The sequence below is a fragment of the Centropristis striata genome, chromosome 17, assembly GCF_030273125.1.
Source record: "Centropristis striata isolate RG_2023a ecotype Rhode Island chromosome 17, C.striata_1.0, whole genome shotgun sequence".
Classification (NCBI taxonomy): Eukaryota; Metazoa; Chordata; class Actinopteri; order Perciformes; family Serranidae; genus Centropristis; species Centropristis striata.
Genome location: NC_081533.1, coordinates 20,760,436 through 20,782,158, shown reverse-complemented (window position 1 = coordinate 20,782,158; position 21,723 = coordinate 20,760,436). Strand labels below are relative to the sequence as shown.

The window sequence follows — 21,723 nt, the reverse complement described above, 5'->3', positions numbered from 1 at the left end:
CTTTTTCTAATCTCACTCTTTTGGAAAATGACATGCTGACTTGATAATTGATCCTTGACAGCAAAAAATGAATGCTGAAATTACACCTGTGTATCTTTTTTTCTTGTAACTTTCATCACCCTCTTGGTCTCTAACTCTCTCCCCTCTGTAGTCTGTGTGCCGTAGCTGTGGGGCATCCTCCGACCCACTGCCGTTTACAGAGCTGGTGCATTATGTCTCCACCACCGCACTCTGGTAAGGCACAGGCAATGTGCAACTTTCTTTGCTTCCTCAATGTCATCTGTCCGGCTACACTCTGTTTTTGCTTGCCATGTCTCTCTTGGCACATTTGTCACAAGGCCACAACCTAATTTTTTATCTGAAATTTCACGCACAACAGTTTTTTTTCTCTTCATATGCCTTCATCTTCATTTGTCTCCGTTTCCGTTCCTTCCCCTTACATGGAATACCTCTTGCTTCTGCTGACAATGCGTCTCATCTTTCTCAGTCAACAGATGCCTCAGCGCAGAGATGAGTCATTTGGGGAACTGTTACAAGCAGCAAGTACGATAGGGGACCTTCGGAACTGTCCAGTAAGCGGCCTATGCAAATTGTTTAAATAAGCACAATGTTTACACTCTTTGAAAGAGCAATGCTTAACAAGTGCACCTGTGTCCTCCAGAAGAATTTTTTCAGCAATTCAGCTTTTAGCTTTTTCATTATTTGTTGAATTTAAGTTGCATTAAGACTTTGTACTTGATAATTGCGTGAAGTTGCTTTTGGGTAAAACTGTAGTCTATTTCTGTGTCTTTGTCCTTCTTCTTACAGAGCAACTGTGGCCAGAGGATTAGGATCAGACGGGTCCTCATGAACTCTCCAGAAATAGTTACCATAGGCTTCGTCTGGGACTCTGACCAGTCAGACCTCACAGAAGACGTTATCCGCTCGCTGGGGCCTCATCTCAGTCTTTCTGGGGTAAGCATAATGTTCATAAAATTTATGTTTAAGGGAAAAGCTGCAACCTTTTTTGTGGTTATCCTATAAGTTGTGTTTATATTGTTGTTGTTTCTCCTGCTTGCGACGTCATGCCGGCACTGTGTACCAGGATACATATTGTGTGAGCTATTACCCTGTTGGTTGTGGTTGGTAGTTTATCTTTAAAACCGTGAAAAAGGTCTTCAGGACACTTCTGTCGGAAAGAAGACTAAAACTTTCATGTATAGTAACGCACAGACAGGCTCTTTCAGTGTTGGCGTCAGCAACAACATCATACAAATCTGCCCACACTGACATTCACTGCAGCAGAATGATTACGTTACGTTTCAGCATTGGAGGAAAGACACCACTAGTTGTGGTTGATCTTAGCTTCTCAGATTCTGGAGGTTCTGTGTTGGCTGTATTCTCCCGGCTACAGGTGCAACCTCGGCCCCTCTCCCTCCCTCCACTGCATTTCCTTGGCTATTTCCTCTGGCTTGAATAAGATCGAATCGAATCGAATCGGCAGCCAAAACATTGGAAAATGTATCACTATCCATCACATCCTCTTTACTCAGATTTCACACGCAATTTTCGTTTGAAAAATTAGCCAATTTGCAATACAAGCAAACAGAACAAGGAAGGGCTTTGAGCTGAATCTAGGGCAATGGCCCCTGGCTACCCAGAGAAGATCAAGCGGAAATAGCCTGTAGTTCTTCCTTCAATCATGTCAAATAATGGCGCTAGAAAGTAGCAACGTCCGCTTTCTCAGTCAGTATAGGACACACTATTTAATTTATTCAATACTGATTGGACATCCACATAAACGGTGGCAAGTACTTCCTCAAATAATTTTTCTCCCATAATATTTTGTGACTAGTAGTTTATGGAAATCAACCTACAGGATATAAAATAAGTCTCTCCAGATATGGTTCAGTTTGTCACTAGCTTTTTGGAATTTGTTCATTTACACAGATGCCTTTTTTTGTTGCAGTTTTAGGGTCAGTTTATTTTGGTGCAGTAGAACATATGTGGGAAATAAAGTGGGGATTTATTTCTCTGTAAGTCGGGCCGTTGCGTAAGCAGTCAACGCCCAATGCCCAGTTGGCCAGCGCCACTGATCAAAAAGCCCCTGCTGGCCTTGGTCAGCTTGTCAGAAAGCCCCTCCCTATCATTTCTGTGTTTTCCTGAGCATGTGTGTGCATGCCTGTCTGAGGGAACATGTGGGCAGAATAGACTTCACTGAGAAGGGGAAAATTATACGTGTTCAAGGCTGCTTTTGTTGCAGTGTTTATATTCACACATTCTTGATCATGAGTATGCACAAATGTGGTCAAGTGTAACTTCTTTCCTGTCCACATTTACTTAGGTGAAGATGTGATTTATGGTTAGCTTGTCTGCAGTGGTCATATGAAATATGCATGTAAAAAATTGACTTCATAAATTCAGCCGCCTGTTCACATGAATACACTGTGTTGGATGAGCTTCACAAGCTAAAATCAATCAGTGTAGTTCAGATCAGTACAATAGTCATACGCTCTCCACATTACATAACTTCTTCGTTGAGGTATTCAAGCCCTTTATTTGACAACTCCCTCTTACACATTTCTAAAGCATACCAACAAAGAATTTGTCAGACCTCTCCTTCAACTAGTGTGCCACAAAGGCCTTAATTCATTAAAGAGTGTTTCATGTGACTTTATTGAGTGTAAAAGGGAGCCCTCCACCCCTATTGTCTGCTTTGAAATCTATTGTTTGAGTGAGTGCGGGGGAGACAAAGAACTGACTGTACAGGACACATGGGTGGGAGAATCAAGTGATTGTTGCACCAACACTTTCTCCATATGTCTGCTAAACAACCTTTTTACCTACATTTTCTAATGAATTCTTTTTTTTATTGCTGATATTTTTTCATTATTTATGGAAGAAGAAAATACAACTGTATATTAGTATTAGGCCATCAATAAAAATACTGTTTAATTAGTCTAGATATTAAGTGCCATGAAGGTGTTGATTTGAACAGCCCTTATTCGTACTGATTTTCAAATCAATGCCGTTTCAATCCCCCAGACCTGAATCTAACAGATAAAGTAACTGATCCCTCTAGCTATCAACATCAGTCACTTGCATGCCCACTTACTGTAGCATTGATGCCGATGAGTAATTGGTGTATATATTTATATGTGTGTGTGTGTGTGTGTGTGTGGACACAGCTCTTCTACAGGGTGACAGATGAGCATGCTAAAAAGGGAGAGCTGCTGCTCGTGGCGATGATCTGCTACTCCAGCCGCCACTACTGTGCCTTCGCCTTCCACACCAAGTCCTCCAAGTGGGTCTTCTTTGATGATGCCACAGTAAAAGAGGTGAGACAGTGTGCCCTGGTGCTTAAATAATTTGCCAATTAACTAAATCAGCTCTCAGTCATGCTATGCAAAATCCATCTTCCTTAAATTTTGGGAAATGATTTCTATTGGATTTGGAAGCAATTTGGAGACATTACTTTGGGAAATTTTCAATTTTAAAATTATTATTATTATTATTATTATTATTATTATTATAGTTACAGTTTTCTGAAAAATTTCAGACTTGAAAAATAATCAATTGAAGAAATAATGTATAATCTATAAACATCAATGCAACAATGATGATAACACAGAGCTATTATACTTGCGCATGAAAAGCTTTATTTTCACATTTTTTGCTTTTACTGGTTATTGGTGTAATGTGTAAATTCATAAAAATGTGCTCTTCTAACTTGATAAACCATTATCTTTTTTTACAAGCAGCAGCAAAGAGTAGCAATGTCCAGTCTTTTATCTCCATCACCAAGTCTCTTTATCGCCCAATAAGGGCCACATCGATTGCCCTTCATGAGCCTCTGGGTTGATGAGCCTTTATGGCACTGAAGAGTCAGCTAACCCCACAACCCCCACCCCCCTCATTTCTACTGCAGTTCCCCAATTCTGTCATCACAAAGTACTGCAGTAGTGAAGTGAAGATTATCCAGTAAAGGTTATTTTACAGATTCCTTCACTGCTTAAAGTTGAGAGTTTGTTGAGAATGCTGAGTTGCATGGTGTGGCTGTGTATGCTGTCTGTGTGTGAAAAAGAGGTTCTATTTTTTCCAGTGTTATGCTGCTTGTGGCTGTGTGTGTGTTCACTATACTGGCTTTGAATCCTTTCATCTATTCCCTCCTCTTTTTTTCTAAATATTGGCTTTATTTTCACGGTGTGCACGTGTGAGCATGCCTTTTGTTTCACATCCTCGCAATTTTCTCAGGGACTGCGGTGCAACGGCTGGCTGGCTCTGTGTCAATCCATCAACAGCTTGTGCTGTGTGTGCAGCCCCCCCTCCAACTGAGATGGAGGAGCTAGAGCACTCAGTGCCTGCCAAGCCCATACCTGGGTCGAAACTTGCCAGCATTTCTGTGACTCCCCAAGTCCCAGCCGCTAAATGACTACTGTAGTGTAGCCTGAACGCTGCTTTCCAGTGCATGAAACATTCTTTTTATAATGAGGATGATGAAATACAAATGAAATACAGTTACTTGAATATAGTGGCATAATTATGACATAGAGTACTTGTACTGATTTCAAGAGCTTTTCATGCTTAGTGACTGGCTTAGTGACTTTTTTTCTTCTTGTAACTGATAGTATAAACTGACTCCTGACAAAGGTGTTTGTCATTTAAAAATTAATGTCAGTATTAAACGTTGAGTAATGACATAGCTTAGAGGTTGTGTCGTAGCCACACATTTAGTTTATGTAGCCAATACAACATTCAGACAAGTAGGTGCAGAGATCATTACAGCCTGATGGTACACAGCAGAGTAAGAGACTGTGAAGCATTCACATGAACAGTCTGTTTGTTTTTTTAAATTTTATTTCTACTCTGCAGCATTCCTTTGTTTGTGTTTCCTTTGTTTTGCTTTGCATTACTCCTTCTTTACCTCATCTCTTTTCCTCCTACCACCTCCTCCCCCCTTTTCCACCATCATTTGCTTAATTAAGGAGCACACAAGCATCTGTTAGCCTGCAGCCTGCAGCCTCCCTTTGTGGTGCCTTTGTGGCGAGACACGCACCTTACACAGCTTAGCTAATGTGATTGTGCGATTTGGCCTCAGTGTGATATATTCACTCACAATTTTAGACTCTGCACAATTTAGGACATGTTTTGTCTTAAAGTTTGCTGTCAGGTTAAGATTCATTAAGACATTCTGCTGATGCCACAAGACCTGTTTGCAGGTTGTATGTAATACGATTAAATGTCTTATATCAGATAAGTTAAACAACATAACTTTTTGATACACCTTTGTAAAATAATTAATTGTCCTAGTATGTGCACAATCTGTCTTCTATTATAAATTGAATTGGACCACACTAGCTTGATTTTTCCATTAGGACAGCCTCACATTATAAACCCCCTTTTGTCCATTTGTGCCCACAACTGAAATTTATAATTTCCTTTGAGGGAAATGCTCTTTAGGTTTAAAAGTCCTGAATTGGAGTAATGATAAAATTGGGATTTTTCTTGTGATGTGAAAATTAAGAAGTTGTACTGGATACTTGCCTAAAGTATGTCCATACCAAAACTTCAGAACAGCCTTTTTTGTTATTATTCTGAATAAAGTCTTTGGGCGCAAATTGGTTAATGCATTTAAATTAATTCACCCCCCCAAAAAAGCATTTAGATGTAGATTATTTTCACCCAAAATATATATTTATAGACTGTTTTTACTGTGTATTGTCACAAATTGCAGGTCCGAAATGACTGTGTCCAGTGTGCTTAAATCTGCACACACGGGTGCATTGACCACCTTTCTTTTGTCATTTTTGCTGTAGATCGGCTCCAGGTGGAAAGATGTGGTCAGCAAATGTATCAAAGGTCACTTTCAGCCTCTCCTCCTATTTTACTCCAACCCCGACGGGAGTGCTATCACCGCAGATGATGCCTCAAGACAAAACAGTAGCCAATCTCACTACAAGACCCCTGTCAATGGAGAAGTACAAGGTATTATTATGACTCTGCTACATTTTGCTGGAATTAGGACCCTAATAAAGTCACAAAGTCGTCATTATCACACTAAAAAACCCTCATCAATGTTAACATCGCTTGTTACTGTAGAGGCTCTGTTAGTGTCATAGTTACAGTAAATCTGGTAAAATAGGGTGTTTAGCTTATGTCCCTTTATGGACATAACATCAAATTATTTTGGTTGCTTTTATCTTGGTTTTTAGTACTGGTGAGTTTTATGTGTTTTTCTTTGCTTCCACTAACCCTAATCTTATCTCAAGTGACCTATTTGATGATAGTGCAATACTGTAAAACACCAATAAATATGAAGCTGAGGCATGTAGTTCCTCTTATATAGTTGTAAGAACAGTGGAGGGAATAGACAAGGACATTTTTTTTGTTTCTGTATACCCACTGGAGCCAAGTGTGTGACTAAGAACAAATGCAATCTTACAAATAAGTGTAAATTTGAAAGGACATGATGTTTTTACATTAAGTAAAAGGCTGGTGGTTTATTTAAGTTGTGCTTTCAGCACACATTTAATTAACTGTTAATAAAAATCCCTTTTATTTAGAAATCACTTTAAATTGAATTCGGAGAAACACCCGCAACCCAAAAACAACTCTTTATGGGATGTGCAAAATCCCAGATCATATTAGTTGCCTTTGCAGGCAGTAATGAAAATTTGTTGATGACAACAGCTGAACATCTCTTCTGTTTGGATTATATATCCATGGATTTGTTTGGTTGGGGAGGTTTTTATCCCCTTTAAAGATCCTCCTCCAACTCTCCATGCTGGCGGTGCCCCAGGTCCAAGCTGTGGCAGGCGCTGACTGCCCATCAGAGCTGACAGGGCGCCGGACCAAACTGGATGATCCTGCAAAAACCAAGGAGAATATTGTGTGGATTTTGTAATTTAAATTTGGTTTTGTGGTTTCAGGTGCAGTCTGGGTGTTTATTGATTTCAAATGTATGTTTTATGATAAGATGTATTGTATTTTTTTGGAAAAGGAAATCCTGCATTTTTGCCCTCAGAGGGAAATTGTAAAATGTTTGTGTTTCCTTTTTTCACAGGTTTTGAGTCTCCAGTTATAGCCCCGAAGAAGCTGGACCTCACCAGGGAGAATCTGAACGCTCTATTGGGCCAAGGCTCTTTCAAAGAGAAGCCCCCTTCGACCTTCAGCAGGGGCAGCGGTCAGACCAGTGGAGGACGGGGGCCAGGTAAGAGAGAAAATCTGGAAAGACTGAATGTGCTTATAGAGAGATTCATAAACCAGGATGTGAAGGAACACACTGCAAACATTTCTATTGTAGCAATTCATTTAATGAAGTGTTTTTTCATCAAATTGTTCCTACATTACAATGATCAGGCTCAACAAAACGATGGTTAAAGCACACACTATGTGGTTGTGGAAATGGAGTGCAATGCAGGTGATCAAGAGTGGAAAACATGCCGTTTTTGATTTTAGCCTTGAAAGACTGCTTACTTTGTAAGTACTTTTTTCCAAAAAGAGTGGTGAGGAGCACAGATTTGGCATAGCAACCAGAGGAAGAGATAATTAAATGTCTTCGCTGTTAAACTAAATCTGGCCATGTTTGTAATACAGAAGGGATTAGGGACCCTTGTTGAGGAGAGAGTTCGAGAGCTGCCAATTCTGCACACACTTAAGTGCAAGTAGGGACATGAGTGTAAATGAGAAGAGGAGATTTGTTAAGACATGTAAATGACCTTACTGGAAAGACAATAAAACAAAACATTGTAACAACAGATTGGTTGGTTGGATATTGTTGCACATGGTATTGTTACTATGTAGCTTTGTAAAGTTGTGAAGGTCCTTGAGATCAGTGTGCCATTTTGTCCCTTCACTTGAAAGCTTGTTGCTTAAGATGTTGTGTAGGGAGGAAAAATAAAATGCCAGAAGTTATTCAGAACTTCTATAAGTACCACAGCAAAATCTGAAAATATTAAGCTCTTATTTTTCCATCTTGTGAACTGATACACATTCTGTCGGGTTTTAAGAGAATATGGAGTGCCAAAAATATAGTCTCAAAAATATATTTTTTGTTCATCATGTTCTCTTCACAGTGATTCCCGTTGAAATTTCAGACAGCTAACAGAGCCCCAGTATGATCATGTTTTCCAGAGCCATGACTAATCACTGCGTTTCAAAGTGAAAAACTGCCAGAGACAGAGCTGGGATTCTCTGCATGGACATGTTTCCACCCTGCTGCTTTTCCCCTCATGTAGCAGGAAATGTACCATATACATCAGCACAATGATGCGCTGTAAAGTTTTCCTCCATCTCCACACTCTGCAACTGCTCAGTGCCTTGGGGGTGCTGGGGACTAAGAGATGGAAAACAGTGACAAGGAAAAGGATGTAGTGACAACAGATATCTATATGTACACTGAGATAAAAATAATTTTAATGGTGTCTGCAGTAGTGGAAATCCCCACCTGATTCAACAGAGGTTCAACTGAGAAAAAAAAATCTGCATCAATTACTTACTGGTTATATCCCCTCTATCACTCTATTAGCGCCAGACTCCTGATGGTAATACCTGACATTTCTTTCGTTTTTTAGTGAAAATTGGAACCAACGATCCTAAGGGTCGCCTCAGGGAGATTTCTCGAGAAGTTGCCCAGAGAGCAGGAGAGGTGCGTGGGATGCATCCGACCAGAAGAGAGCCTGATAGGAGCGGCCAACGGAGGCCAGAGTCACGCTACAGAGGTTGGTCACTAATATATCGTGTGTGGATGTATAGATGTGGACTGCACATGCAATACAACACATACGTATACACATGAGAATTACCAGGCTTGAATATACAAAAGGCTAGCCCTCCACTACCCCAGCCCTTATGTAACTGTAGGTTCGGGAGCAATGTGTCAGAAAAGGGATTAAGTGCTGACGTCTGTTGGAGGCTGCCTTCATCCCACTCTATCATATTCAGAGTCAGTGGTTCCTCTCTCTGTGGTCTACATGGACATTTACAAACAAACATGCACTGCTTGATATTATTTGAAGGTGAATTTCACAAAAGAATAATTTATATTCCTGCCACTATTGTCCCTTTTTACCTCATACATTCAGTATGGGTTCAAATCAGTGGGGTGATTGGTGTACTCCTTTAATACTCTTTTAGTACATCACTGCTTTCAATTAAGTATCAGTGAAGGGATTATGAAGCACAATTGTAACACAGTCCCAAATCCACCATGTCAACAGCAGTAGCCTGTGTTAGCAACAAGCTCACGTCCCATTATGATTGAATGCAGTCGGCTAAAGGAGGCTTGTGCCGTGATGAATGGTGGGGCTGGAGGTGACACTCCAGTTAATGTAAGTAGTATAAATTTACAGGAGCAGGGCTCATGCCCAGGCTAGCATTTTGCTTGGAAGTATTCTTCAGAAGAAAAAAAAACACACAAGAAGAGCTTAAGCAACTTTGCTGCTCATATCGGTACTCTACGATAACCCCAGGGTTTTTATAAAAGATTTCTGGCTGCATTGATTTAGACATGATGCCATTCTTCCAAAATGATCCACAGCCTTGTGTACTGTTGACAACACCACAGAAACTCTCAGGAAACGCCGGTATCATATATAAGAGCAAAAATGTAGAGAGGGATGTTTGAAGTGATTTAACTCTGGCACTCAGTCAGCAAAATCCAAAGCAATAGGGACTGTATCTCTTGTGGCATTTCTAAGGACTGACAGTTATATGTAGTATTAAATTCACTTTTTGTACCTTCAAATATGATGCTACCACAGATCAGATTTTCCAGGTCCTTTAGGTGATGACTAATACAAAGTATGCAGATGGATATCTGAAATCTGATTGAAAATTACAAATTAAATGATAAGTTGCACAATACAACTTCAATGCTTAGTTTCCATGCAAAATTAGAAAAACAAAACGTATGACTCACTCAATTGAGTGCTGTTCAGAAAATGTCACTACTGTGTAAATAAATAAGGGTGTGTGGGTGCATGTATGGCTTGACACAAGGCAAGGCAAGTTTATTTGTATAGCACAATTCAACACAAGGTAATTCAAAGTGCTTTACATACACATTAAAACAGCAAGACACAATTGAAAACAGTAAAAACAGATGAACAGACACAAATTAACTGGTTTCCAGGAAGCATGTCTGGTCATATATTTTGAAAGTGGCTACTACTGCTGAAAGTGTCCTTGGAATAGTAGACACACATCCGTAACACACTGTCATGTGCAGACATGTCACCTCTGCATTTGGAAAACATGCACATGTATGCATTTACACTCTTTAATAAGTGCTACCTTTTATCATGTGTTTCTGCATGAATGTCTGTATGTGAGCCCAGCTGCCCTCTGTGAACACACCACAGAAGAAAATTGACTCCTGTCTGCTGTAATTCACACCTTGCTATCATCTGCACATAAATATCAGCAACCCTGTTGTCGTCATGTCCTTCCCTCATTTCTGCCCAACCTGCCGCTTGCTTTAGCACAGCTTTGTGTCTTGGTGTCGAGGTGGTAATGAAAGTCATGTTTTGACTTGGCAATGTTGTTTATGACACTATCTTTTGGCAATAATCAATTTTTTATCTTCAATTACCATTATGAAAGCAAGATAATCCAGATAAAACGATTACCCCTTTCCCTTACAGTTACTGTCTGGAATATATTGAATATAGTTAATAAGTAATAAAACGTTCCATAATGTTACAACATAGTCAAATTGATTTTGATTTAATTTATTTTTACATTATGTATTAAAAATATATTCCAGTAAATTACTAAATCTCAATCTCAATATTGACCAAAATATTTAGGATTATGATTTTTGTTATAATTAATCAGCCCAACATTAAAATCAGTTGGAAAATATGTGAAAGTCAGATCAAATTATTTTTCCACTTGTATACATACCTCTTAAAGATATAATACTCCATTCAATGCATTATGTTTTGTATTATGGATATGAACTTTGGCAATTTAAAGGTTGAAAAACGTTTTAAGTAGATACTCTGTGTACAATTAAGCTTCTTTTTAACTGAATTTTTGCTAAATAGATAATATATATAATGCTACAATTTAGACAGGAATTATTTTCTTGAATCATTGATTTAAAACCTCCATTTCAAAAGTTGTTCTTATAGTTCAAGCTCTCATGAAACTTCTTTTATCTAAAACCAGATCCAGGTCAGGACAGGACCTACTCCCGCTCCGTCTCCCCTCCAGAGAATGGCTTCAAAAAACACCTTGAAACTCGTCTGTACAGCAGCCAAGGAAAAGGTCCCACACGGACTGAGAGAACACAGCACCTTGGTGGACGCTCCTTTCAAGAACCTGCTCGCTCTCACTCGAGGGTCCAAGTGTTGCCCAGTGTGCCCAGTATCAGTGGTGGTCATCACAGCCGGAGATTAGATCAACTGTCCAACGGATACGACACTGACAGCAGCCAAGACTCCAGAGAGCGTACGGGAAATGGAGGGAATAGCCGCAGCAGGTCTAGCCGGCCCTGGAAGCCCATGCGGGAGGTGTTAAACGTGGACAGTGTTTTAAGTGCAGTTAGTGGTGGTAACTCAGTAACTCAAGAGCGAAGGCAGCACAGCCCCCGCAGGAGACCCAGCAGTCAGTCGCCCTCCCGCGACCGAGAGCGAGATAGGGATTTTACGTGGGGAGGACGTGAAGAACGCAAACCCAAAAGCCTAATGACCATCTATGAGGACGAGCAGAGGCATGAAACAGGTGGCAGCCGAAGCTCGCTGGACTCAGATGGCCGGGGCGGCTACAGTGACAAGGACAGGTCAAAGAGTTCAGCAACTCTGAAAATGCGGAATGACAACTGGAAGATCCAGAGAACTGAATCTGGATATGAAAGCAGTGACAGACTAAGCAATGGCTCAGCAAATCTTGACTCACCAGTGGTAGAGAACCTTTCCGTCAAGGACCTGCGGCCCATACCAGAGCTGCATCTCACAAGGTAAAATAGAGTGTCTGTGAATATTCTATCAGCCAAAATACACAAAATCTTGGCTCTGCATATTATGATGCAGAAATGGCTATTGCACAGTTTTTTTGCTGTGTGATGCCAGCGTTCGAAGCTGCTTTGTCATCCCATCCCCTACTCATTTAAGAATTTGAGTCTCAAAAGTGCTGCCATCTTTAAATGATTAAACATTACAAACAAACTGTTCTAAGAATAGCAAGACCCATTTAACATAAATGCACACAAGGCAGATGTGCCAGCCTTATTATGCTGGGCTGTCATTTGTTGGCTTTGTAGTACAGGTCTTGTTTGGAGATAATGATCCCAACTAGCTGACAACTCCGAGGGGAGAGCCAGCAGATCGCTGACTTCCTCAACCACAAGTAAATTATTCAAGCCTATGTCTTGACACTAAATTGGTAAAGTGCTCCTTTGATTATCTATTCTTCAGCATATGTTGAAGACTGAACTTACTGAAAATGACATAGAAATGTTTTAGTTTTTTTTTGTTAATATGACATGACTTTTGTGCTTTTTTCACACCAAATTTCATTAGCTGTGTTACATCTTTAAACATTCAACTGCAGTTACAAAGCATATCACTTATTTACTGCACAGTAAACAGCAGGTGAAAAAAAAAACAGTTGTTTAGACAATGAGATGTTTGTACATGTGCTGAATTCACATTTGAGAAAAAAATGTTGCACATAATCACATCAAATGTATACCATTGTAAATGACCTTATCCATTTTATTCATTTTAAGTGATTGGTGAAAGATTATAATCTGTAATATATTGTGGCAATCCACAATGCATGAATAATTGAATTTATTTTGTATTTTAGGGATCACTTCCCTCAGAGAAGAAGTGATGATTTGAAGGCTGACATATTACACTCCACCTTTTCCACTGGTAAGAAACTGTCACACTTTTAATCATCTCCTATTTCTTTACAGTACTAACATTGTTTTATTGGTCTGCTTACTGTTTACGCCTGGATTCCACTTGATGCGTAACGACTCCGACAGGGGTCTGTCCGCAACGGCTGCGTATCTACGCAGTCCGTCAACACCCACCGGATCCGTCTGTGTCGGAGCTGTTGCGGACAGCAGAGTCCCGAGGACGCACGAGATCTCGCGAATTCACGCCTAATCAATTGATATAACTGGAAGATAATCAACATCTCCTCGTTAATGACTGGAGACAAATCCAGCGACTCCGTCTTAACGAGCGCTAACGAGGTCGGCCGGCTTGTTAACGAGCCGGCCGACCTCCTTAGCGAACCCGAGGTATTTTATTTTGAAAATATACCGGTGTTTTATTTTGTGTCTGTGCAAGACTTCCTGTCCCGAACGATCTGCTCTGTGCTGAATTTATGCGTAGTGCTCCGTCGTCCGACAAAAATAGAAGCTCTGCGCAAGTGTTGCGAGGGCTGTCGGATGGCCCTGCGTTGTCGGACTCATTACGCAGCGGATCTGCAGTCGGTGGAATCTCACACGTTGATTATAATGGGTGCATAACGGCTCCGACGACGGATCTGCAGCCGTTACGCATCCAGTGGAATCCAGGCGTTATATTCCTGGCAAAACATGTGCATATACCATTGTCAGAAGTGATCAAAATTTGTTATTTTTAGAATAACTTAAAAATACTTTCAAGAACTTTAAATACTGAGCCATTGTTTCGTAATTTACACGTGTGAAGCTGAAAAAAACATGGGTTTCTGTGTGTTACATTATGGAAATAAATCAAAGGCTTGGCCCTGACGTTAAATAAATTTCCTCTGCTCCACAGACTTCCGTGTGTTGTTAACGTCTGAAACATTAAGATAGTACTAAGCAATTTCCTTGATTTATTGTCACATCAGTACTATAAGGTCACAGCCTGATTGAAGGGATACTGTATGGAAATAAGTGGGCTCTGACTGGCCTTGACCTTTTTTTTCCTGAGTAAAGTTTATGTAAGGCAGCCTGCAGAGTCATGTACATGGGCTTAGAGGAAGCATCAACTCAAGTAGAAAACTGGTAAAGCAGTGAAAAAACAACAGCTTTTAGATCCATGGAGATACAAAAGCTGGAGTTGGGGATCAGTTTGCACACAACTACTCTCAAAGAAAAATGTAAAATAAAATATGATGAGCCGCAAATATGAGTCATGTTGCGCAGTGGCGATAATGGTTATTTTTATCTTCTAGACAGGATGGAGGGAGATTAGATGACATGAATAGCACTCGGGGGTTTGTCGCCTGGACACCCGTCACATTCTCTATCTAGCACATGCTTGCTTGTGATACTCAGCACGGGCACAGAGAAAAGGAAAGGAAATATCTTTTTAAATTAACAAATTTGTTGAAAAATGCCTCACTAATTCCCTCAACAGGAATACACTGAGTTAATCCTGAATAAGAGGGGAGGATGAGTGAGCTTGTAGGGGCCACCCAGCTGTGCCCAGCCGGGCAGAAAATGCCATGACTGGGCTTGTCAGAAGGTGGTACTCAAACACGAGGCAATGAAAATGCCATTTAGTAGCACTGCAGTTGTTTCAAGGTCCCAAAGAGTTATGAAATGCAGCATAGGAATAGAAGCTACAATTTTACCTGCACTTAGTTTTACTCAGAGTTGAAAATAGCTTTTACACAATTGTGGTGGGTTTGGGAAACAAGCAGAAATGCATAGTGTTGAATGCTGGTCTTGTCATTTGCCTGTGAGCATCTGCACATGCAGAGTGATTCATGTGAAAGAATCTCTGGCACAGAGAAAAACACTTCTGTGGCAGGCGTGGCTATTTATTCATTGCTGCAATATCCTTTTTTTCTTTTTTTTACATTTCTCAAAAAAATAATTCCCCTGAAATTGTCATCATTAAGACTAGTCCTTATCCTATAGGATCTGTGTTTATTATTAATTGCAAAAACCTACATTTCGTACAAAGTTGCATGGAGCATGTGTTACATTTTTTGTGTGAAAAGCAATCATTAATGATTTTCACTCACTTAGGCTGTTTGCCCCCTAGTGCCTTTAAGGAGATATGACATTGAATATGATTCAGAGTGTGATTTTTAATATGATTAGTAACATTTCACAAGACATATTTTTGTATTTAATAAGTATCCCTAGCTGTATCTTGAGTTAGTCTTGATTAATAAATTCCTGGGAATGCTGGTTTGTTCATTTTTTAAACCTTAACCTGGCAAAAAGTCTCTTATAGGGCATTTGAGTTCTCTTCTTCAGGGGCTTTTTTTTAAACCCGTATGGAATATTTACACCCTGCTGTCTGTAAATTGTATTGACAAGCTGCAGTTAATGTTTCCCAAGCCAATTTGGCCTGAGTTCAGTGGTGGTAGTCTGGCCTGAGCTGCAGTTTCAGAGAAGGCTGAGCAGATTCCAGCAGTCCATTAAAGTCCAAAATCCTTTCTAAAAGCACACACATGTGGGCATGCAGTTGTTAGGAGTTTGGTTAACATTTTGACCACTGGCATTCATTCATTGCTTGTTAATTGCATCAAAGGAGGGACCTAAAGTCTGGGCCTCAAGTCACCTTATTGAATTAATCTTATTGAGCTCCATTGTACCTAAATGGAAATGGGACATTCTGTCTATAACCGCGTGAAAGGTCACGGCTATCAGGAGATCGGGGCACTTCAACCTTTCTTGACAGTAACCGTAAAAACCTTTTTTTCCCATTTGTCCTGATTGGCTCTGGTGGCTCCGACAGACTTCATCAAGAGTGCATAGAAACTCACTTGAGAAGCTGTAATAGCATGACCATATCTTCAAAGTTAAGATTACATAAACTAGCCACGTCTACTTAACTGTGCCCTCATTTATGGATACAACTGCAAATTATAGTTGAGTTAGTTATTTGAAACATCTGAAACACTGGATGTGATGCAAAGTTCAGAAAAAGATAAAAATGACTAATCTTATTTCATGGACTTGTTGACAATGTGTTTGTTTGCATGCATCTTGTGTATTGTAGTCTAGCATGTTGAGAGCTGTTATGCTACTCTGCATGTTTAGATTAGATTAGATTCAACTTTATTGTCATTGCACATGTCACAAGTACAAAGTTAATGCCATGGGAGGAGTCCATATTTACAAATATGGCATTTGGCTTAATGTTCATATGCATGTGCCATAAAAACACACAGAAACAGAGGCTATACAAAATGGCTTTTAAGAATCTCTGATGACTTTTTGGAGTTCTGGCCACTGTCAGATAAAATAGTTGAGAACTTGACATTTTCTGGGGTTCATTTCTTCTCCCCACATAGTTCAGGTCTTAATAAAAAGCTGAACTGCAAATATGCATGCGGGTCTGATTGATGCTGAAGAATTTTAAGTACCCCAGACAGCAGAACGCAAAGAACTACAAATCTCAACTTGACAGCCTCAGAACTGAAATGTGTAGGGTTTTTGTTTTTTTTGTCGCATCAACAAAACTTCAAAGGGCTGTCAGGAATTTTTGCATGTACAATTTCTCAAAAGTTTGGGTTTGCTTTCATGGTCTGTTTAGAGGCACATTTGCTATTTCCTTTGGGAGTTTCACACTGTGGCAGTTGGTATAATTGAAATTATGTCAGATCACTTCTCTGTTTCCCTCAGTTAAATGTCCTGAATATTTTTCAGTGGATAACAAACAGGTGCCTCACTTGAACTTTTCTCAGATATCCTTTATGTTGGAATGGGATTATAGATGGGTCTGTGAGTGATTTACACAAGTATGTCTATTCTCACAAGTGTTTAAATGATTAATATAGTAGCACACACAACATAGCTCCAAATATTTCAACCACACATGTATGCATATGAGACAGCTTCACTTTGTTTCATCCTATTTATCAACTTGACTTTATGCTTTCCAGTTAACATGGGAATGTCAGGGAAATTTTGTTGCACACCACTTGGTGCAGTTTAGAGTACATTGAATGCCACTGAACCTCAGCCTAATCCCCACAATCACAGTACATGGACGGTTTCCCAGGCAAGTGCAGTAGGCCATGTAAACAGCAGGACACCTTGAGTACATCTGTTTTGCTGGCGTCCGCAGCTACAGCAGTGATCCCAAAATTCCGCTGAAATTAGTGTTTTATGGAGACGAGCCAGACCCTGAACCTGAAGAGTCGATTTACATTAAATTCGGAATTATTGTGACTATTTGATAGCTGTTTTCGGAAAGATCTTTTGATTACAACTGCAACAGACAGGCAACCCAACAACACCTTCCCCTTTTGTTATCCAGCTGCTTTCTTCTTAAAGCTTTCTCTTGGCAACAGTGCGCGTGACCATAAAGATGAGGGGATTTCGAGGGAGAAAGCATTGTAAACTGCATCCTTTTTCTGTTTTTGAGAATGATATTGTTGCAGTTGCTTGCCAACATTGCAGATCAGCGTCATCAAATTGTGAATTGCCACATGGACTTAGCGGCTTAAAAATGCAATAGTGTTGTGGAGGGGATCTGGAGTCTGGAGTCTGACCCTGGCGTAATTGCATGCCAGCACAAAGGATTTAGCCACTAATGCTTTGAGAGAGCACAGAGAAAAAAAGAGGGTATGCTGACACATCACAGATGGTCCTCAGCCACTCACTCTCTTCCTTGTCCTGTTAGTCAGCTGTTGTCTGTCTCAGGCCTTGTAAATCACACCCACCCAGCTAACTTGGCTAAGCTCCACACCAGCTCCCACCTAGGGACATGTGTCTAAACATGTGTTTTGTTTTTGTTTTTCTAATGGGTGAGATTATTTATCACATCATGGACTGATTGTTTTAATAAATTAATATGATTATCCTTGCTTTTATTAGTCTGTGAATGTTCCAATTTAAACTCTGCTAGAGTTCATTCAGGGTCCTCATTGTTTCATTAGTACTGTTAGCACAAAGCTAACAGGGCCTGCATATGAACCCAAATTCCCTTTGAGGGGCCACGTTCTTTGGCTTGATCAGACAGTCAGAGTGGTACACAGGGGGCCTGAGGGCGCTCTGCCAGACTAGCTGCTTTGATACTTCCTCTCACAGCACCAGGCAATGGGCCTCACCATGAACCCTATTAGATAACATGCCTTTGCTGGAGAGACAGAAAAAAAATAATACCGTAGCCATGTTCAAATAGAAACGCATGACAGATGTTACCTAGCTTTACTTTTTGACCATCTGGTAGTGATGACCATGAGTTTACAAATGAGTGTGTTGTGATATAAAGTCCTCATGAGGTTTCATTATTGTTTAGGTGAGCAAGGAAGACAATCTCCAGATCTACAAGACGCAGACAGCCTGTCTAGTCAGCTATTACACAGGTAAAAAATATCTTTAAAAGAACATTGTATGAGTCACCAGTCTATTTGGCACAAAGGAAAGTAAATACTGATGTTTGTGCTTTTGCTCTGTAACAGAAGAAGAGCCTTCCGATACACTCCCGGAATCTTGGAGAATCTGGACAGCGAACAAGAGGAAAATGTGGACGGCAGCCCTGTGAGCCCCGTGCCTCCTTACTTAGCAAAGACGAGCAGCTCTGAGTGGAACAGCTCAGATGACCTTGCAGGACCTTTCTCCGAACAAGAAGAGCCTGGAACTGTTGCCAGTGTGGACCCTTTCTCGCACAACTATCCCCCACCTTTACCCCCCAAGACCTTTGGCAACAGTTACACTGACCCATCTGGTGTCCACTCCCAACTGCCGGAGGTGCCAACACGTTCAAGCCCCCGCAATGAACCCAAAAATGGCTTGTCCCCACTCCAGCACACCGCCCTCCGTCGATGGATCGAGACACCTGCTGAGCACAGGCTTTCATCGGATGCCAGCTCCAAGTCGGGGTCATCAGACCACGACAGAAACGACCTGTCTGCCAGCGAGAGCGATGAGAGGTTACCAAGTCCAATGCCTGGACACGATGATGGTACAGACTCCCCAGGTCTGACGGATAGGGGTCTTCCCACAACTTATTTCTCTGTGGATAGCTGTATGACTGACACCTACAGGGCCAAATACCATAAAAGGCCTGCTTTTTACATGAAAGCAGAGGACCATACGTCATCAGGGGAGAGTGATGTCGAAGGGAGGGGGCTCCCTTTGCCAGATGTTCAGCCACCAGAGCCTTCCAAAAGCAGATCAGAATCAGGTACCATATGCAGTTATTAATGCTGTTTATGGCATTTGCATAACTTGTTTTTAGCTTTTTTGTAAATGTATTGATTACATTTTTGGCTTTTGTCTTGTAGGCTATTCTACCACAAAGACTACTGCAAAGTGGAACCCAGTGACTCCAAAAGGACTTGATGAGCATGGTTTCCTATGATTTTAGCAAAAGCATCAACAGACCTTGTACGATCCATTGACTGGACACCAGAATGACTTTTTATGCACTATGACTGCTTCTAACTGGGAAGTGTATCAGCTTATATACTTGTCATAAAAGAAAGTTGACATGAAACTGGAAGCCAAAGAGATTGTAAGAAGAATAGCAGGTGTCCTTAATAGCTATCTTGCTGTTTTGGTGTGAACTACTAAAAGCTTTGAATGAATAGTAAATTTGCACAGTAAAGAGCACCAAAAAGTTACAGGAGTGAGAAACATGCCTAATTTTTTTTGTTTTTGATCATTGGAGCTCAAAAGCAAAGGGTTAGATTAGTAAAGAATGTCACAAAAAGCCACTTTACCACACAAGAGATTAAAGATGTATTTTACATGAAGAAATAATCAAATTCTTGCAGTTGTGCTTTCTCTCACTTTTAAGGAATGCGTTTATTTGTTTAACTACTCCCATTTCAGTGTTATGAGGTGTCTGTCACAGGTCTATTTCTTTTTGACACAATCTACCTACCTTTTAGTGGGTTTTAAAGAATGCAAGAGGTTCCAGTAATATTCAGAACGTATTTTGCAGATTAGATAGATAAATAGATGGAAAGTCAACATAATGGCACGACTTAAAAATGGATCCTAAGGATCCCTGTGAATATGACGTTCCAGGACACCCACAAAGGTTTTTGTCTGGTCATTAAACATAAACCAGATCAGAAGTATAGGTGTCCAGGAGTAATACTGTAATGGGTAAATATGTTATATTGATTGTTTATTGGTAGAAAAGTGTGTGGCACATTAAACCTATCTCCTCATATGCACACCTTCACACATCCTTACCTATTTACTGTTGTATGTCCTGGCACTGTATTTCTTGATTCTTTTTCTTTTCACACTCCATACAGTTATAAGCTTCATCTTTTGTCTTTTGAATGAATTATTCAGTTTTCTGTCCTGTTTCCTACAAATAGCTCCTATTAGCAGCAAGTCTGCACTGGTAGGACATGGACATGTGAAATTGTCATAGAGGTAGATATGCTTTTTTTTTTGAAGGGGGTTATTAACAATAATAATAATATTGTAAATCTGAGTAGTGGACTACTTTTGGTTCAATATGTTTTATATATGGAGCAGACTCTAATGCACAGTGCCTTTTGTATTTTTCTATGTCATGAGGTTAAATTGGAGCCATGATTTGTACAATTCTTTAATTTTAAAGAATTTTTGTAACATTTTATTTTATTTTTATTGATGAATAATTGTTAAATAAACAATTTTATTTAACCATATCTGTGTGTCAAGCTATTTGATATTGAAGAGTACAACATTGAGAATATTGCAAAGGCCATCTTCAATCTTTTTTATTAAGTAAGAGGAAACCTGGTCTGTGATTAATACGCCAATATTAAAATAACAATAACAATAATGAAACAGAGACCTGATAATAAACTTTGTCTTTGGTAAATAAATAGATGAAAATGCACATCATAGTAGTCAACAAATACTGGGAAATGAAGTGATTTGCTGCCACCTGGTGTCATGAATCCTTAATGCACCTTCTAATATTTAGAATTGGCCACCCAACTAAAAATACCCAGGCTGCAAATCATTAAGTTTTTATGTTACACAAACACTGTGCCACCTCTTCAACATCCAACCAAAAACTTAAATATTCCCTTCTGTCATCCTTTTTTTACTAGCAAGTTTGGTAAGTTCTGCCCTTTAGTTGCTTTTTTTCCATTCTCTTCCTGTAATCACTTAATAATTGAAATGTCACAGTACCCATTTTATATTAATTAATTCTACATAAACAACATTGAATTATTCTTTCTGTTTTTTAAACTATTATAGATGGCTTCCTTTATTAACATGAACTGGTTTGATCCCTTTCAATAGCTTTATGGCACTGTTGGATGCCACATCTAATGCCATTCTTGTCCAAATTGTTTACTACATTAATGTATTAATATATTAATATAATATCTTCTAATAATTCCTGTCATTTATTCAATTGAAAACAATACAATACAACCTATACAACCATGCATATGATGCATTCTGTTATTATTTACACGCCATTCCAATATTTGGAATAGGGGTTTTATTTCAGACTTTTTAAAGTTTTCAATCCAACTTTCAAAAGATACTTCACAATTGAGATTAAATACTCAAAAAAGACAGGTTCATCAAATAATATTGATGATCCTGCCACTGAAATTTAGAAAACCATGGAAGTGCCTCTTTAAAATACTGTAAACATTTATTAACTTACAAAAACATTTAAATGTACTTGTCTGATCTTTGAAAAATTTAGCACAGCAGACTGAACATACTTAATTTATACCAGTGAGCTATGACATAATGCTGAAGTGTGATCAATTTTTCAGAGATGTGAGGTGATTATATGATTTGACCATGAAGACACATTTATGAATTAATTCCAGAGAGAAAGTTACAGCTACACTTGCACAGCCAATATATTC

General features: G+C 39.6%; 1 protein-coding gene across 1 annotated transcript in view; it reads left to right on the top strand.

The window, feature by feature from the left end:
• Positions 1-20,517, top strand: part of LOC131989912 (inactive ubiquitin carboxyl-terminal hydrolase 53-like) — a 33,311-nt gene extending 12,794 nt beyond the window's left edge. Inside the window, exons 6-17 of the mRNA XM_059355270.1 lie at positions 152-234; positions 488-572; positions 808-954; positions 3,168-3,317; positions 5,796-5,964; positions 7,043-7,189; positions 8,553-8,699; positions 11,152-11,941; positions 12,793-12,860; positions 18,174-18,240; positions 18,337-19,061; positions 19,162-20,517. Of these exons, the coding sequence (XP_059211253.1) occupies positions 152-234; positions 488-572; positions 808-954; positions 3,168-3,317; positions 5,796-5,964; positions 7,043-7,189; positions 8,553-8,699; positions 11,152-11,941; positions 12,793-12,860; positions 18,174-18,240; positions 18,337-19,061; positions 19,162-19,238 (2,655 nt within the window). The 3' untranslated portion in view covers positions 19,239-20,517. The remainder of the gene's footprint in view (positions 1-151; positions 235-487; positions 573-807; positions 955-3,167; positions 3,318-5,795; positions 5,965-7,042; positions 7,190-8,552; positions 8,700-11,151; positions 11,942-12,792; positions 12,861-18,173; positions 18,241-18,336; positions 19,062-19,161) is intronic.
• The last annotated feature ends 1,206 nt before the right edge of the window (positions 20,518-21,723 follow it).